At 39.0% G+C, this 18148-nt stretch overlaps 2 protein-coding genes across 2 annotated transcripts; both read left to right on the top strand.

Moving 5' to 3' along the window:
• The first annotated feature begins 157 nt into the window (after positions 1-157).
• zmat1 (zinc finger matrin-type 1) lies at positions 158-6483 on the top strand. The gene is made up of 7 exons (XM_046384477.1): positions 158-339; positions 2226-2332; positions 2429-2512; positions 3097-3232; positions 3364-3648; positions 4065-4155; positions 4782-6483. The coding sequence occupies exons 1-7, from the start codon at positions 201-203 to the stop codon at positions 5755-5757; spliced, it is 1818 nt and encodes a 605-aa protein (XP_046240433.1). The 5' UTR covers positions 158-200; the 3' UTR covers positions 5758-6483.
• A 1556-nt stretch (positions 6484-8039) lies between these two features.
• cd8b (cd8 beta) lies at positions 8040-14256 on the top strand. Its single transcript, XM_046384480.1, has 7 exons — positions 8040-9679; positions 11408-11761; positions 12600-12686; positions 12964-13053; positions 13225-13258; positions 13404-13449; positions 13622-14256. Exons 1-6 carry the CDS (start codon positions 9625-9627, stop codon positions 13420-13422), a joined length of 639 nt encoding a protein of 212 aa, XP_046240436.1. The 5' UTR covers positions 8040-9624; the 3' UTR covers positions 13423-13449; positions 13622-14256.
• Positions 14257-18148: the final 3892 nt, after the last annotated feature.

The raw sequence follows: 18148 nt of genomic DNA, 5'->3' as shown, positions 1-18148 counted from the left end.
TAATGTAAAACCATATTCAGGAAAAAACGTTGCAGACATACTGGACCTTTGATAAATGTGAAAGTAAAAGAGTAGCATATCAATTCTATTAGTAAAATCCGTTTTCGGCCAATAATACTTTGTAATGGTTTCCACTCAAGGCTAACAACTGCTAAAGCTTCGTCGTCACTACGCATGCACCAAACAGATAGGGGAGAAAGATGGACGACAGGAGTGTCTGTACTCCGCTGTTTGCGGAGTCAGACGCTCAAAATAACACTACTAGTACCCCTCACGCGGCTTCTGTTACAGATGCTGATAAAGTAATAAACACTAAAATAGATAGTTCCCAGGTTGAAGGTGAGTTTTGTCTAGAACATGCAAATTCAGCCGTTCGGCGTCCTACCAGCCGAGCCAACGTTCGCTTTTTGGCTAACTGGCTAGCCAGCTCAATAATCGAGTGAGCTAGCAGTTAGCCCCTTAGCTAAATACGCAATGTCAACTGTCTAACGTTAGCTCTAACGTTAGGCGTTGCGCAGTATTTATGGTAACTCAGTCAATACTTGTGTAGTCAAATGAATTGACTGCAGTGCAACGAGGCAACAGAGAAGCTAGTATGAAATGTGGTTGTGAGTTTGAAGGATCTCATTCCTCTGCTGTTTAGATTAAAAATGGTCCATCTGTCCCTCACTCGGTGGCCCCGCTCACCAGTGGAATAAAATTGCTCTCAAGAAATGGGAGTGAATAGAAAGTATTTCCTCTCATGCAAACATTGTACACATACTTTTAGATTTAATACCTACTGTCTCTCTTGTTAACTGCTACTGTGATTATCATTTGGTAAGTACAGTATTTAAAATGTATCACCAGACATGGACATTTTGGGCAGTATTGCTGAAAGTGTTTAGTTAATTCCAATTGTATGTACTATTTTACAGAGGGCATTGCAGTATTTTTTATTTTATTTGCATTAAATTGAAGGAATGAGGAAGTTAAAAATTGGCCAGTATAGTTGGGACTCAGCATTTTGGAACTGTGATAGAGTCCTTAATTCTAATGGCTTATTATTTTTTTTTTTTTTTATTAATTTTAGATTTGCACTTAATAAGGCAGAAGTTGTCATTTTAAGTACTGAATAATAGTTATTTTTAATAGTTAGGTCCATTATTAAGAGTGAAGGTTGATCTTCATAAACATAAATACATATAATTAATACACTTTTTTTTAATCTGTTGACCATCCAACTCATCATTCCAGCTCTTAAGTACAAATTTTCAGTTTCAGTCACTACCAGTTTTAAAAGCATTCATCAGTCATGTCATCATCCACCAGCCTGCAATTATGCAAACACATGGATTTTCACTGTAACACCTCAGTTCCTATTCATTGATGTCTGATTAATTGATCATAATACATTAATTATAAGCATTTTAGTAGGATGAAATCCACACACTTCACAAACAGTTTTAGAAAAATGGACACACTCATAACCAAATTTTTGCCCAATCAGCTGAGATTTTGCAGGATGTTAAAAGTGTTAAATGATCGTCTTTCAAATCGAAATGAATAGCGCGATATATTTTATTGATGCTCTTAGAGCAAACTGGCTGACCTCTTCCTAAATTCAAAGGTTGTATAAATACAGAAGAATTATTATGCATCAGACACTGAATATGCAGAAATAATGCTCGAAACAACGAGTTTCTCACAGTAGCAATGTGCTGTATGTGTTAGTAGGTATTGCTGTGTATAGCGCTGTAACAGGTTGGTGTTGAGTGGGAGTTATTCAGTGGCAAATTTTGAATTATTTAGACATTTTGTGAAATGTAAACATGGGAAATCCTTTTGGTAAATGATATGTACATATATATGTAAGTTCATAAATTAAAGATAATACTGCATTTTCCATTGCGCAGGAAGTTGTTGCAGTATGTATTGCAGGAAAAGCTATTTTTCCTCATTGTATAGATTATCAATTTTGCACTTTCAAATTTTTCAGAAACAGTCTTGAATATTTATATTCAACCAGTGTTGCGATGCAAGAATAGCAACATTTTTTAAGTATAGCTCTCGCACTGATCTCTTAGTTATAACATCTAACATATCTTGGCATTACACTGTGATTTTTTTTCTTTCTCAAATGAACTTAATATGATGGTTTAATAGCCCATTATTTGTTCTTGTTAATCTTCCACTTAATTCACTTTGACTCGATTATAACGTGGACAGTATGTTCTGCCACTCAGGAGACAAGAGTGAAGCGGAGCTCCTGAAGGGTCTCCTTACCGATGACTACTGCCATGTGTGTGAGGCTGTGCTGCTTTTTGAATCTCAGCGGCTGTCCCATTATGAGGTGTGTGTGCTTCTGTCCAGGAACAAGTCATGGAACTGTGATACAAGTTTGGAGTCTTTTTTTAAAAAATATTGTGTCCTGTACCCCCTACTGCAGGGAAAGAAACATGCTCAGAAACTGAGGGTGTACTTGCAGGCCAAGAGAGCTGAGAAGATGAACAAAGAGTCCACAGGGCCTCAGGTTAGTGCTCACGCAGAGATTTTACTCTTTACACATTTAGGTGCAATCCTAGTCTGTCATGTTGAATGATGAATGTAACAGAAGGATTAACCTTATAGGCATATTATGCAGGACATGTTGGTTGATGTTTGTAAACACGCCAGTGAGTGATTCTGGAGAAAGTTGATCCAGAATCTTAAAGATACCCAGAAATGTCGCAAATACAGGAAAACAGTAAAAAATAAAAATACAAGCAGAGGGGAGGGCCTATCCAGATACAACCACCTCCACACACACCTGTAGCGGGTCGTAAGTGATGACTGAGGGATTATTTTTTTCACGAGTCTGTACATTGTTTAGCATTAGTGTGATTGAGAAGAGGACGGGTTAAAATGTCGTGAAAGGATGCAGAGAATAGGCAGGTGCACAGGTACATGCCAGCATGAGCATTTTGAATTTAATACAAGCAGCCATACAAGTGTATTGAAAAATGGAATGTGGTAGGACTTGATGATCTGTTATTTTCTTTTTTATTCATTTTACATACTAGGTCAGAACGCACATATCAGTCTCTTGACAAGTTGGTTTGTTTGTTTTTTTTACAGCGGACTATGACTACAGACAAGGACCATTTCTGTGAGCTGTGTAACATGGTGTTTAGTTCCCCCGTGGTGGCAAGATCACACTATGAAGGCAAAGTCCATTCAAAAAATCTCCGTAAACAAGGTCTTCAACCCCCAGGCAAGTGTGGACTGTGTGAAAGTATCATAGTGGTCTGAACTGTAATATTAACAGCACATCTTGTTGAGAGCTCTGTTTAAGTTCAAGGGGTGAAACACAAGTGAACTTAAATTGATCATTTTTCATTGCAGCCATAGACAGGTACACAGAGGTGAATACTTTGCAAAGTCAGGATTCTGATAATGCTGAAAAGAAATCAGCTCCAGAGGGTAGTGTGGAGCATCTTGTTGACTCAGCCACAGCAACTACCCCCAGCACAGAGGTTGATCTGAAGGACCCTAACAAGTACTGTGTCCTGTGTGCTGCTACCTTCAACAATCCCCAGATGGCTTTGCAGCACTACAGTGGACGCAAACACCAGAGGAATCAGACTAGACAGGAACTGCTCAAAGAGCTTGGAGACGATGTTCAACAAGGTAACGCAGGGTCCTGCCTCTCAGCAAAGAAGTAGTATGCAAAGAGTATCACACCCTGCAGGAACTGCATTAACACTGCACATTTGCACATTACGAAAAAAAAGAAACACACAGATGTTTAAAAAAGCCATTTAATTTAATCCCATGAGAGGTAGCAGGAAGATGATAGTTAACTTACTGACAGTAAACTGGTGTTGATAACAGGCAGTTAGTCTGACTGTGGTTATGTTACATAGTAACAGTTAGGTCTTCTCTTGTGTAGAGAAGACTTGGACATGCTCTAAACGCAAAAATACATTTAAACGAATAGTAATATTTTGACCTGAGATGGAAACTCACCGGACACAAACTGATATTTGATCATTTATGCTGTCTTTCCCTCCTTTCCCACCCCTTCCACTCTGATTTGTCTAAAGCCAATTCCTTGATGTGTCAGATGTGTGGTGTGCAATTTAATTCAGTGGAGATGTACAAGGCCCACATGCAGGGAAACAAGCACCAGATTAGGTAAGATCAAGTGCACAGTGTCCACTCTCATGTCTTCTTTTATGCTTTACCTCAAACAGAAACACTGCACTACAGCTTCTATAACATTGACTATGTAAATGGCTCAAGTTTGTATGTGGCCAGAATTTGAAGGTAACCTCAAAAATGTAAGGTGCAACATATCACCAGAGTAACCACCCATTGCAGCTCAGTGAACTGTTTCCTGGACATATCTTTGGTTGTAGCTAATGTTCCCGTTAGCTCAGTTAGCTGTAGAGCTAGTGACACATCTTCTAAGACCAGCAGAGGCCTCTTAGGGAGAGACAAACAGGGGATGCATTACAGAGAGGTGACTTATTTACTTTCTTAGCAATTTGTGGGTGTGAGATGGGTTTGTTTTCTTGCCTCTCGCACACATCTTCGAGCTGAAACTACCGTCTTTTTTTGGACTATCACCGATAAAGGCACAAGGTGGTTGCCGATTAGCATGCTAAATTCACTGGATAACTGCAACAAAATACAATTAAGTGATTTTCCGATACACTGTATCAGATGAATATCATCTGTGTTGCTTTTCTCATGTCTTTTAACTCCACACATTAGTTGCAACAGCATAACATAACTCCTGTTTACATGTTCTTGAACAGGGAGAAGAAGGTCATTGACCTGTGCAAATCCCAACAAAAATCCTATAGCACTTTTACAGATGAGCTATCAGATTACATCCAGATCCAGAAGGCTCGTGGAATCACCCCAAGACCTCAAGTCCTTCCTGGGGCTGAGACAGGAAAGGAGGATGAGGAAGCTGAAGAAGAGGAGGTATTAAACAAGGGAGATATCAGAGAACTGAACAAACCTAAGCCAAACTTTCCTCCCACTTACAACCGTCCTCATCACTCACGCTTTGGTCGTTACAACCCAGCTGAAGGGTGGGGTCCTCTTTATCAGGGTGGTCCTTGGCCATCCCATGGTTTGGATTCCAACTGCCCTCCTTCTGTCCTGCCGGGCTCATGCTCTCCGCTGTTCACAGGTCAATCCATAAAGAAAAGGAGACGCAGAAATCAATCAAGCTCCTCCTCATACAGTACCTCATCATCCTACTCCTCTTCCTCCTCGTATTCCTCCTCCTATAGCAGTAGCAATAGTGACAGTGATGAGTCTGAATACAGGCGCAGAGAACAGAGGAGTGTCAGAAGATCCAGGAGAGAGAGAGACAAGAGGGCAAGAAATGAGGACTCAGACAAAGAAGAGAAAAGGAGGAAGCGACAAAAGAGGGAAAGAGATATGGAGTCAAAGGAGAGGAGAAGAGGGGAATCTGGAGAGTCAGAGGAAGACAGGAGGAGAAAAAAGCAAAAAAATCATAGCAAGCAGAGAAGACAAGATAAGAAATCCCGCATGGAGGACTTGGAGCCAGTGGGAGGAGAAAGGGTGGTGGACAGTGTAATGCCAGAAAACATGATGGACAATAGAAAAGGGACTGAAATTCATATTGAGCAATGGGATGGTGGACAGGATGGGCCTGCCAAACCCAAATACAGGAAAGAGAAGAAGAAAATGAAAGAGAAAGCAGATACAAGGACAGAGGAGGAGAAACTATGGGATGATTCCATTCTGGGCTTTTAAACTCAAAATGCACAGTTTAACTTTGTTTTATGGACTGCTGACATTAACATGAAGTTAACATAGGCATGACATTGAAATTCTCAAAATTGTTTTCATGAAAATAATCTTTATAGCCATTAACAAGGCAGTTTTCGCTGTCTGCTCTGACAGCCTTAAGGTGTTGTTCCTCTGTAGGTGTGCTAGCTGGCTAGCCATGTGTAGTCAATTTGTGTTTCTAAAGAATGAATGGAATTTTCTTATTTCACTGTCTTTGGACAGGTTTTCACAACACTTACAAATAGCTTTATTTTTCATTATGACACTTAACATGCATTTGAATTAATTTATTTGCACATTTTTGTTTGTTGGCTTTTATTTTTTTGATTGCCATTTCAAAGCATCAAGAAGTCGTCTTGACCTCTTGACACACGAGTAAGTTAAATTGTGTTTAATTATGCAGCTGTGACTCTGCCAGGTATTTAATCCATTGTGATCCCTTTAGCAGCCTGTGGTTGGCACTGTTGAGCTTCATTCAGAGCATCAGTAAAGCAGATAAAAGCCCATAGATGTTAGAAGCTCAGTCATTTCATTTCTTTTGAAGTGCTGTGTGCTTTCGGTGTGAGGCACATAGGCCGAAAGAAGACTGTGACAGATGTAGGTGTGTTCTGTAACAAATTATGAGCATGTTGTACGCACTGCAGTTCATCAGAACTATTTAAAAAAACAAACATAAAAAAACAATACTGAGGTCTGGCTCTAATTTAGAGAGCATTTGCTTGTGTTATGAGTGAATCTCCAAGCAGCACAGAAGTTGTTTGGGGCCAGACAGGTGCAAAAGATCAACAAAGGATAGCTCTATAAAAAAAACCCAAAAAAAACCAACTTAAAAACACATGTTCAGATGCATTCTTGGATCGACTGAGCAAAGGCAGTCTGTGTTACTGAAGGGTGACTGAAAAAAGGCCAAAGTAAACTTTCCTGTTGTCTCATAATGAGCCACTCAACAGTTTAGTTCTTTTAAGTAGGTGCTTAGTAGGTCTACAGTGTACACTAACTTGATGATTTGTGGGATGGAGAATTTCTACTTTAAACAGCTTAATAAATTGTGGCTGTGGACTAGTTTGATTTTGTAAAAAAAAACAAACAAAGAAAACAACAACAACAAAAACTAGATTTCTAGAGAACAGGTTTAGGTTTGCAGGCTGTGTGGGGTCTGAGGTGGTTGTTTGCTATTTACAAACTTCTCTAGATCCAGAAGCCAAATATGCTCAAGCTGACCAAAGATTAAATATTAAAAGAAGGATCTTTTTTTTTTCTATGATACTTTTTTGTTTAAAACATTTGGCAAAGTGTGGTGCTTGTTTTGCTCTTTGCTGCAGGTTAAATCAGATATTTGAACGCATTGCAGTCCTGAGAGCAGGATGATGCACATTATGTGCTTTGTTGGACCAGGAGAATAGTGTAATCACAGGATTCAAGCCAGAGTGGTGTTGTAAATCAAAACATGCATTAGACAGCTTGCTACTGTGTTGTAGCGCTAAATAATAATGAAAAGACTGAGATGGTAGTTTGATTACAGTTTGTGGTACTGGGTTTGACTGCAAAGGGAAAACTGTCATTGAAAGAATTGATAGAATAGTTGATATTGCACTGGACTAAGTTCTCTAGAGGATAGAAGATGACATTGTTTAAAAAACTGCTAATGCGAAGCAAACTAACTCCTCGGTCTGAAACACATACAGCAATATTCTCACGAACTGTCTCACATACTTAACACCCAACAGAATTGGTTTATGAGATGCGTAAAGGAATGAAATAAGCGACAAACTTCTCAGCAGGCTGCTTTTTAACTTAAAGTGTCGGAGCAGAGACCAACAAAGGCGTAAGAGCTCGGCGATGTGTAAAGAGCACCTCTGAAGCCCCCTGAGATCTCCTGTTTTCAAAGAATCCTGTGGTCTCGTTCCCTGCTTCGCTCGAGTCTTCGACCCCCGTAAAGCTCTTGGGTGCCCACATCCTCTCCATGTAAGACCCCCACCAGACCGTTTTACTCCCTAACCTTTAATGCACACACACACGCACAAAAAAAATCCAGAGACGACACAGTCCACTGATACCACTCAGTCTTATGAAGGAGATTGTGAATTCTAGGGATGAAGACACATTTGAACACTTACAATGGCCGCCCTGAATGCAATATAAAAGCCAGTCAGTGGGGCATATTGCCTTTAATCAGGAGTAAAGTACTTAAAGTTAGGGTTTTAATTAAGATAGCAACTGCAAGGGTGCCTCCTTGAGACTTTCCGATACAGCGTACCTCTAAGTCGTTGCTGTTCATGAAAGGCAATTTCACTGTAGGTATGGGATGGATGAATAGACCATCAGACCTGGGTTTATCCGGTCAGCCTTAATGGTGGGGTTATCCTCTGAATGCAACAAGCTGAAAATGTTCATTGTGGGATTGAGTGCTTAAATGCATAATTGATTAGTTGATTATTTATAGAACAAATCAACAATTTTGATAAATGGTCAAGTCAGTCAGGGCCAAAATGCCAAACTTTCATTAGTTCCAGCTTTGGATATGTAAGGATTTGCTGTTTTCCCACTGTTTTATAGCCTCATAACAAGATACTGGACTGATATTTGACAAAACAATCAATTTGAAGCCGTCACCTGAGGTCAGTGGGAATTGCGATAGCCATTTTTCTCACTATTTCCTGACTTTTAATTAATCAGATCGTTGCTAAGTTAAAAGAAAAATCATTGAATGCTGAAACTGACAGATTGTTTTAGCCCTAACATAAGTCACGTTTCTAAAAGTGAACCTTTCCTGTTGCAGTTTGACACATCTTAACTTCCAGATGATATTTTGCGTAGATGCCAGTCAGCCGTTCATATTGGGTTTTTCTGCGCCGCCCTCTTCATTTTAAATCTTGTCTCTTGTGTTATTTAGAAATTAAAGTTCTCAGTTTGATCTTTTAATGGTTTAAGCGTATGACAAGAAAGAAATTGGTTGCAGACAATCTGTGGAAATAATTTAGTTTCAAACTGTTTTATTCAATTTATTAGTTTCTCATGCACAGATCTCCCCGGGTTTTGTCATTTTCAAGGACACACATACATCAAGGACACACTCCTTGATGTGTGGATAACGGAAATATCAGCATTGTCGATCAGAATTTATGTCATTTATTCTTTGTTTTCCAGTCAGTGCCTTCATGTTTAGGCTCACTACATTGCTATTCCCTTTCCCGTGCTCTGCAGTAAGGCATGAAGCTGCGTAAGTAGGACTCTGCTGAGCTCTAGGTCATGCACCTGGGCAGAGACCACAGCACTGCAAACTGCTGCTCTGTGTGAATATACAACTTTTGTTTTTTTTTTATTGCTTGATATGTGGTGTAATGTCAGCTTAGCTCAAACATCCCCACTTCTTCAGCTGTTTGATCACTGTATGTGTGCCATGTATATTGAATTGCACGTTTCTCCTTCAGCAGCCCACTTCACTGAGAACAAAACACAGATGTTACCTATCTTTACTTTTTAAGTGAAAGTCAGTCCAGAACATCATAATCAGATAATTGCCATTTTTTTGTTCTTTCTATGGCACACTTTTTACCAGTTTTATGCACATTTCAGATTAGATGAATTCTTCAGCACTGTGTGTTTGTGTGTGTGTTATATGTAAGTCCCGTGGCTGGTGTATGGCCCACTCTGATAGGCCCTGTGCGTGTCACATTGGGGTGTTACCTTGACTACTCAGGGTCCTGTCACTTCAGTTCCTCCCATCATCTCTGTCAGATCAGATATAGCAAGAAGAGAAAGTATCAGCACCGCTCCTCAGCTACCATTCAAGATACACACGGAGAATACACATACCGGTAACGGGACAAGATGATCCTGCTTCCCCTGGCATGGACACTGTGGACGGTATCATTCTGGACATCAGGTAAGAGTGCTAAGTTTTTCTGCTTGTTGTTTTCATGTTGTCGTTAGCCTCCGGCGTTTCATAACAGCATAACTCAGTGAGAGGCCTGTAGCGAGGAATGTGTTGTTGTCAACTTAAACCGAAGCTTGTCTGATGTGTAACTTGACTTGTACAATGCAGTCTTATCCATGGTTTGTTCTAAAAGTTGAAAGATGGGACAGCTTAAACACACTAAATACAATGTTCTAACATTTGGGTTATTTGTTAAAACTTTAATGGTCAAACTGCCATGGAAAGTACTATATTTGATATATTATTGTACAGTTACTCCGGTTAATGGTAATACTACAGTTTTTGGTACTTTTATATATTAACATCAATATAAATGTGTACACTTTGGTATGCAACAGTGATAATAAATTATTAGGGCGACGATATACTGCTTGTGTTCTGTGCTGGGTCTATATTGATGTTAGTTTTATATTTACTTTTTTCACTTTTACACTTTTTTCAATACAAGCCAATTCCAAAAAACTTGGGACACTCTGTAATACATAAATAAAAATAGAATACAGTCATCTGCAAAAGAACTGCGTTGGCTGACAATGATTTTATAAAGCTTTCCGGAACCCATGCAGTAATATCCTTTATACAATAATGCGTTTCACAAAGTAGTGAACCTTGTCCCATCCTTGTTTGAGGGTGACTAAACCTTTCAAGGGTGTTGCTTCCAGACCCAGTCTTGACACTATCACCTGGAACAATTAACCTCTTTACCTGTGGGTTAACGGATTACGAACTCCACAGCTCACCCAGTCTTTTGTTTGCCGCTGGCACAACTGGTTTGAAACGTGCTACTAACACCAAATTCAGAATAAGCATATATTTACAAAAGCGAAGTTGGAGTACGTTGTCTTTGCACTGCTTTAGATGTCAAAAAGGATTAGCCAGTGATTGCATTCCATTTTATTAATTACACAGCGTTCCAACTTTTTTGCAATCGGGGTTGTATTGGAGCTATATCAAGATTTGGAAATTAATTGTGTTCGTACTGTACTGCACAGCTCATTGGATATATATGAAATTAATTTAATGCACTCTAGAATGTCACCCATTTCACGCATATGTGTGCTTCGGAATAGAGAGAAGAAGATACATGCAGAGAGTTTGAACATTTTGTAATACCGGTGATTGCAACAGGTATATGCTGACACTGACATTTGATATTGACTCAAACACACAAAATAGGCATGAAAGCTGATTCTAAAACTAGATAAAATAACTCATTCAATGAAAGCATCCCGTAAACATTGCATAAACACTAAATCAGCCTTGCCAGACAGCAATTTCAAAATGTCACCTTCACAGTTCGAAGTATGTACAAGAAGTTTCTTCATAGTTTGGCTCCATTTCCCTTCTTGCAACACTTTAGTGATAGCTGAAGTCCTTCTCGACCATACTGCCAGTTACGTTTGTATTTGCTTCTGCTGTGCTTCAAGCACGATTACTTGGATGTACAAGACAATTAGTCCGTTTTAGTACAAATTTAGTACAAAAGACTGCAATGTTGCTTAATTAGTCAAACTTTTCTAAACACCAAATGAAGAAAAGTCAGCATAAGACGCCAAAACAAGACCAAGTAAACTCACAGGTGTTAGGCCTTGACTTTGTTGTATTGTGTTACAGCCACAATTGTTAACAAGCATGTGTCTATTGAAATCTCAAACATCCTTTTATTTCTGCTCTTAGGTTCGAGCCTGATCCTGCAACAAGAGGCCGTCGCCGTTTTTTATCCCCCGATCCTCAGCACGCCAGTTGTTGACTGTGAATGTTCTAAATTTACCTGTAACTTTATCTACTGGTTCCGCATTGTTTCCAATCACAGCAAATTAGAGTTCCTGGGCAGGTACAACTATGCTGACCGTTACAACCATGGAGTTGGTGTGAACCAGGCACGGTTCAAATTTGGCAGGAGGAGCAGTACAGTCTTTACTCTTCACATCATCAATGTGACAGAAGAGGATGCAGGGGTTTATTCCTGTGTTCTTAAGGACAGGGAAAACGCAGAAGTGTGGAAGTCTGGGATTCTTCTTCGGCCAGGAGGTTTGTATGCTCAAATCTCAAGCGTTTTATTTAGTCAGATAATCAATCGGCTGTCAGAGTTTTAGTCTCTCTGCATTCAGGAGGCATGTGGGGGAGCAAATGATTTTAAAGATTTAAATTCTTGATCAGAACCTAGCCTCTTCATTTAAATATGGTACATTATACCATTTAGCATAATATATTAAGCCAGTACGTACCACGTAACTGCAGTGTTCCCACTTTTAATTCAGACAGGTAACGATGCACATCACCCCTTCTCTTATGTTTCAGTCTAACCACCCACTGTCTACTATCTTTTAAAACAGTCGTTTGTTATACTCATCAATGTGTATGCATGTAATAAGTATAAAATAATTACTTTAAAAAGTTTAAAATGTAGCCACATTTTGTCACTGGACTCTTTGCGTTTACACAAACAACCTAAGGAGTACTTATTGATAAATCTTATAGTTTCGAAGTGACTTTGGATTGTGGTTTAGCATTGGCTTTTTGACTGGCTGTTGATAAAAGAACGCTTGCATGGTTAGGTGAGCGCATCATATCTATCAGAATACATGTGTAGAATTTGTTCTCCTATGTGTGAATGTTTTTGAATTGAAAAAGAGAAAAACTGTCCACTTGCCTAATATGGCCAGACTGAGGTGCCACACAGATAAACAAAATACATGATGTACTGTAGAGAGAATAAGATTCTGGTTGGTTGTTTGTTTTGTTTCTTTTTTTTAAAGATGAGTAAAGATTAATCTGTCCATTGGAGATTCTTTGCATCCTTATTTCACTGCTGTTTAGTTTTTAGTTATAGTTTAGTCTTTGTGGCTCTTTTGTCTTTATCTTACAGGGGTCGCTCCAACATTACCGCCTACAACAAAACCCAAACCGCCAGTCAAGTCAGGCTGTCGCTGCACTAAAAAGAATTCTCCACAGGGTAAGTTATCATGGATTTTTCCAGCATACTGTTTGTAACAGTTCATAATTTTGCTTTGATAATGAATGTTATATGTCATCTTCTGACATCTTCTGTCTGTGAGTATATGTTCTCTGATCTACTATAACCTTTCTGCATTGTCACAGACTGAGATGATGTACATTTTTGTACTTTGGCATGACTTCTTGTACTTTTTTGTTGAATATATCTTGACATAATTCAGTAAGCTGTAATATAAATAAAACTCTGTGCTGTATACGTTGTGTGTTTGCTCCAGGTGGCTGCGGCTCCCTGATTCTGTGGCCGTTGGTTGGACTTATTGGGGCCTTGGCTGTAGCTCTCCTCTGCATACTGTACTACTTCAGCCGTGAGTATTCCGCCAGTTTAATGTGCTAAATAATGTGAAGTCAGGTAGGTAGCGCACAAGATTTTTACCAAGCAAGGCAACAAGCAGCTTCGAAATGTGAGCGTTTGAGTAAAGAAATGTATTATTGTATCTCTAAAGTGTTCCTTTCTCTGAACATGTTCTTGCTTACAGGGCTACCCAAAAAATGTCGACACAAATTTGTGAAGTAAGTAGAGAAATATGGATGGTAAAATTTTTTCCTGTATAATTCCTGGATTCTTAACATGTCATGTAGAATTTGATTCTGCAGCAATATATACTATAAGTAACTGATGCTTAAATCTGTCTTCGCTTCGCTTTTCTTTCATAAGGAAGAGGCAGATGACTTAAAGCCCTGCAGCTTATATCGGACTCAGTGTATGTACCTCATGTGTGTAGTTTGACACATTTATGTGTAAAACATTCATTGTATGTATGATATTTATCTGCATTTAAAACTTGAGCACAATATGTGCTCAAATCAGAGGTTGTTTTTGCCGTATTAAACGTCTTTCATATGTACAGTAACACTTTGCTTCTGTGATTGCAGTGGCTGATGTGTTTCACTTGAGCTGTAGACCAAGATTCAACCTGAAGAGCTACTCTGCCATCAGCATGTCATGTCACATTTGCTTATAGTGAAATTTGCACTCAGTGAAGAGTCAACAGCAACAACACAAATATGTAACATATTGTGATATATTTACTGTTTTTTTGTAAAATTACGAGACGCCTCCAGAGTTCGATCAATTTCAACTAAGCTCGGAGCTGTGACTTTCCTCTTGTGTCTGATTTGGCAATAGTCAGCATGCAGATGATGCAGATCATAATTTATCCAGCTGGTTTTTCAATTCAGTGAGGTTGGTGGTCTGTGGTTTTGGATTTCAGATTAGTATTAAATCAGGACAAAACAGGGCAATGTTTTTCCTCAATCCCCCGAGCTGATCAGTTTATTAACAGACAAAATGCATGCAGATCACAAATCAAATCAATAGAAATGACATCCTTTATTTTCTCATTTGCTTTTTTGTTCTCATTGTTATTTATTTGTTTTTTGTTTTTTACAGCATTTTTGTTTCTTCATTTTTTTAAGAAACATCTGTCTTGAAGAAAGCAGCTCTGTCAAGATGTTTTTTCATGTTAGCATAATTCTCTTACATCAATAAAATTGTATAGTTTGAATCATTAAAAGTGGTGAATATGTTTTTTTATAGATTCTAAGAGTTATTAACTGTTACTAAACACATTTAAAACACATTTTCTTTATCACAACAGTTAAGTTAACCACAGATTAATGAGGTCCCGAGCAATACACCTGCCATTACATAGTTGTGTCTCGTAGCAATGCAAGAGTACATGTGTCGTTTGGGTGCGAAAGCTCGCACAAACTTTTTATGGCCTCAGTGAAGCCAAATCCAAATTCAGAGCATGTGTGGAAAAGCTCTTGGATGAACAGTTTAAACAAAAATAATGTTCAACTTAATAGCAAATGTAAGATAGTCACCCGTCTGCTGTCATTGCTAACACTAAGTTATATGGGACCAGGCTATTTCCTGGAACAAAAGCTTTCATTCTGACAGATATTTTGCTGGTGCTTGACATGTTTTAAGTTTAGCAAAAGATAAGCGGCAAAAAGCCAGCTATACTCCATTCAGTGGTGTGACAGTTAAGAGTGGTCCCCTCTTAACACACTTCACAGTGTGTACTTTAGATCGTAGTAGCACGCTAATAAATATTTCCCAAAGGTCTCAAGAGCCTGCACTTGACACTGCATTTCATGGATGCTCAGTAATACACCCGACAAATGTGAAGTTGATCAGATGAACGGTTGTCAAGAAAATCGATATATGATGTTAGACAGACGGACAGGGACGGACATCCATTTCGGTGAGAGGCTAACGGCTGTGTGTCTTCCGGGACAGTGACGATTTGTGCACAGATAACTAAGAAGTCCTGTGTTTTAAAATATTTGGCATTTTGAGTGTTACATCTCAAAGATTTCTGAGGAAGAGAAGAGAAAGAGAGGTTTGGAAGTGGGTGTTTTACATCCATTGTCGATATTGTGTTTAGCGGAAGTTGAGTAGGTGAGTGACAGGGTTCGGTTTCTTCCTTTACCTTTGATGCGTAAACTTGCATCACATTCAGTTTCTGTTAACAGTCTTTTCTAACAGTGACAAGCTTCATTGTCATAATCTTATATTACAGACTACGAGATGCATCTCTTGCTGTTTCTTTCTCTCTCTCTCTCTCTCTCTTTGTTACACACACACACACACAAACACACAAGTGACACTCATGCACACCTGTGCAATTTAGTGTAAAGGAACGACTGAGTTGGTGGTTGTTCAGGTCTCATGGAGTGTGCACGACCCTTTCCTGTGTGCTGAAGAGACAGGAGAAAAAGAGCTGTGTCGGCTCAGATGCTATCGCTACGCTTCAGCTTTGAGCTCTTCATCTAGTCTCTGACACAAAAAGACCACAAAAATACCACAGACCGAACCACAAGCGCTGACAGAGACACAGAGAGAGACACAGAAGGAGAAAGACAGAAAGAGCGTTAAAAGTTTTAAAATGCGAATGCAGTAAGAAGACATTTTTAAAGAAAACTTGAAAATCCGATGGAGTTTGTTCAGCGTGTTCAAATGTGACTTTTGAAAGTGTGTGTTGCGGGGTGGTCAGGGTTGTTTGTCAATTGATAAATTATAAATACAGTAAAACAAAGGACAGTACATGAACATTTATTCATTTCAATGCACTTGATCATTGGCAGATACACTGGTTAGCAAAGTCAAGGAAGTCCTGTGAAACTGCTGTCAATGTGTAGTACCACACACAATCGATGCAAAGGAGACCAAGTTTACATTCAGTTGTCACTTTATTATGAACAGCTACTGTACACTCACTGAGTTCACAAAGTCATCGAAGCACCTCTCAATGCAAAGCAACAGTTCCGCAAACGAAGGCCTCCGAAAAGACGATGAATCAAACCCTCCATATGACAGTTTCAAGAAAATTGAAAATATTATAAGTTGTATGAAGGTGGTGTTTATCACCCAGTGTTCATTTTCTGTAAACTATTTGTGCATTGTATCCTGTGGCATCTTCTGAAAATTATACGCCACACACTGACACATGCCGTTGTTTACTGCCTACAGAATGTTAAAGTATTGCAGTCAAAGTAAATTATCTGTTAAAATTTTAAAGCTTTAGAGAGATTTGCATATATTTAAATCAGTGTTCGAACATTTAGCGAAACGCTTCACCATTAATGAGGGAATTTTTACAGTACAAAGAGACTTCATGTGTGGTAGACAAATGTGAAGACAGACAATGTGAAATGTGGGACTTGACATTGAAAACATGCTCACCTCTTATATCTCTACCTCAGCGTTCTTATTTGAGAGAACGTTTATAAAATTTTATGTTCACAATTACAAATAATACATACTAAGTACAATATATAACAAGCTGTATATTAATGATAAGCTGACAGTTTTACATTTCAACTTAATTCAAAGACATGAATGGGAAATATTTCCATATACTTAAATGTAAAATGTAACTAGTAAGTGCAAAAACATGACAGTAAGGGTCATATGTTTTTAAAATACAAATTTGTCACACACTGTTGAACAGTCAAAGTCACAAACTGAACAAACACGTCCACGAGATGTGCACCCCACATGCAGTATAGTGTAAATGTGGAAAATATTTTCCACAAACTCACAACTCTAACAGGAAGTCCGAGTAACATAACACATGATGAACAAGCATGTATTAGTGCACACACATCTGCTACGTGTGCGATTCCTCCATTTCTCAGCGCTCTATTTCTACTCACTCCTCTTGTTGCTCTTGGTTTCCCTTTCACAAGTTCGCATCCCATAATGCCTGACGCTGCCAGTACAGAAACAGCACGGGGACAGGCGAGCCCGAGTGATGAAGGTCTGGTGAACAGGCTGCTGGTATTAATGGTGTTGCTAGTTTGACAATGTAAAAAATGTCTCTCCTGACTGCATCAGAATGTCAAGCTCAGCAATGCTACTGTAAAGGATATTATCTTTCTTATTGGCTTCCCCTGGTCACCCACTACACACACACACACACACACACACACACACACACACAGATGTAAGTTTCAGGTTGGAGACCCCCCCTTGTGTGACTAAGATAGGGAAGCCCATGCAGGTGTGTTTGCGACTGACTCAGTCCTGAAACAGAGATATGGAAAAGTGAAGTGGGCTAACTGAGAGCGTTTTGACTGGGTCTTCCCTTTGACACGCAGCATCAACAGAATCCCCTGCTTTCTGAGAATCTCCACCGGGTTTCTAACGTGGTTTCATTTGAATTAAATGTCAAAGTGATTCATGAAAGACAAAACTAAATTCAAGTTAATAATAAACACCTGCATTTTGAGGAAACCATGTGACAGGGTAATTAAATTACACCACAGCGCAGGTTAACGATATCTAATATTTGTATTTGATTCTCCTTCTCTTGCTTGTTTCTCTTTGTGTCACTCCCACACATGGAACAGATAAATCACCCACAAATGAGTGAAATGTCAGCACTTGTTGCCCATTACTAAATTGGTGCATTTTCTTTCCATCACTGAACAGGAAACAGGACAGGCCCCGGGTTGCGCCACAGCCGCTGAAGCTCACTCGGTTCATCTGAGGGAAGTTTCACTTCACTGTTAGACAGGCTTTCACATGAAGTGACATGATGCTTGATTGCTGCTCAGGCACAAGCTACTTTGTTGTTATAACGTGAGTTGTTAATGGAAAATGATTTACAACCTGGCTCATTTTCATTTTTTAGCTAAGTGCACTGCTTGTGTACTTTAGGCGGGTCGGTCACCCGGAATGAGTTTGAGATATTTTCCAGAATCTCTCCGATTTAGTGATTAAAGCAAACATAAAATCAAAAAAATAATTATGGAATACATAATCTCTTTTACACTCCTAAAAAGGAATGATTTATATTGCATACGCTTGTTAATAGTTAATGATGACTAATGCATAATACAACCCACCAGACAGGTTTAAAAAGTGCTGTCATGTAATCCATTCATATT

Source organism: Scatophagus argus, chromosome 3 (genome assembly GCF_020382885.2).
Source record: "Scatophagus argus isolate fScaArg1 chromosome 3, fScaArg1.pri, whole genome shotgun sequence".
In the NCBI taxonomy this organism is placed as follows: Eukaryota; Metazoa; Chordata; class Actinopteri; family Scatophagidae; genus Scatophagus; species Scatophagus argus.
The sequence above is the reverse complement of the archived record's forward strand: the minus strand, read 5'-3'. Positions and strand labels throughout refer to the sequence as shown.

Excerpts from the sequence above, each read along its gene's own strand:
- cd8b (XM_046384480.1), top strand. The coding sequence starts at position 9,625 with ATGATCCTGCTTCCCCTGGCATGGACACTGTGGACGGTATCATTCTGG. Across the intron at positions 12,687-12,963 it reads TAAAAAGAATTCTCCACAGG|GTGGCTGCGGCTCCCTGATT; the intron begins GTAAGTTATCAT and ends TGTTTGCTCCAG. Across the intron at positions 13,054-13,224 it reads CATACTGTACTACTTCAGCC|GGCTACCCAAAAAATGTCGA; the intron begins GTGAGTATTCCG and ends TCTTGCTTACAG.
- zmat1 (XM_046384477.1), top strand. The coding sequence starts at position 201 with ATGGACGACAGGAGTGTCTGTACTCCGCTGTTTGCGGAGTCAGACGCT. Across the intron at positions 3,233-3,363 it reads ACAAGGTCTTCAACCCCCAG|CCATAGACAGGTACACAGAG; the intron begins GCAAGTGTGGAC and ends TTTTCATTGCAG. Across the intron at positions 4,156-4,781 it reads GGAAACAAGCACCAGATTAG|GGAGAAGAAGGTCATTGACC; the intron begins GTAAGATCAAGT and ends GTTCTTGAACAG.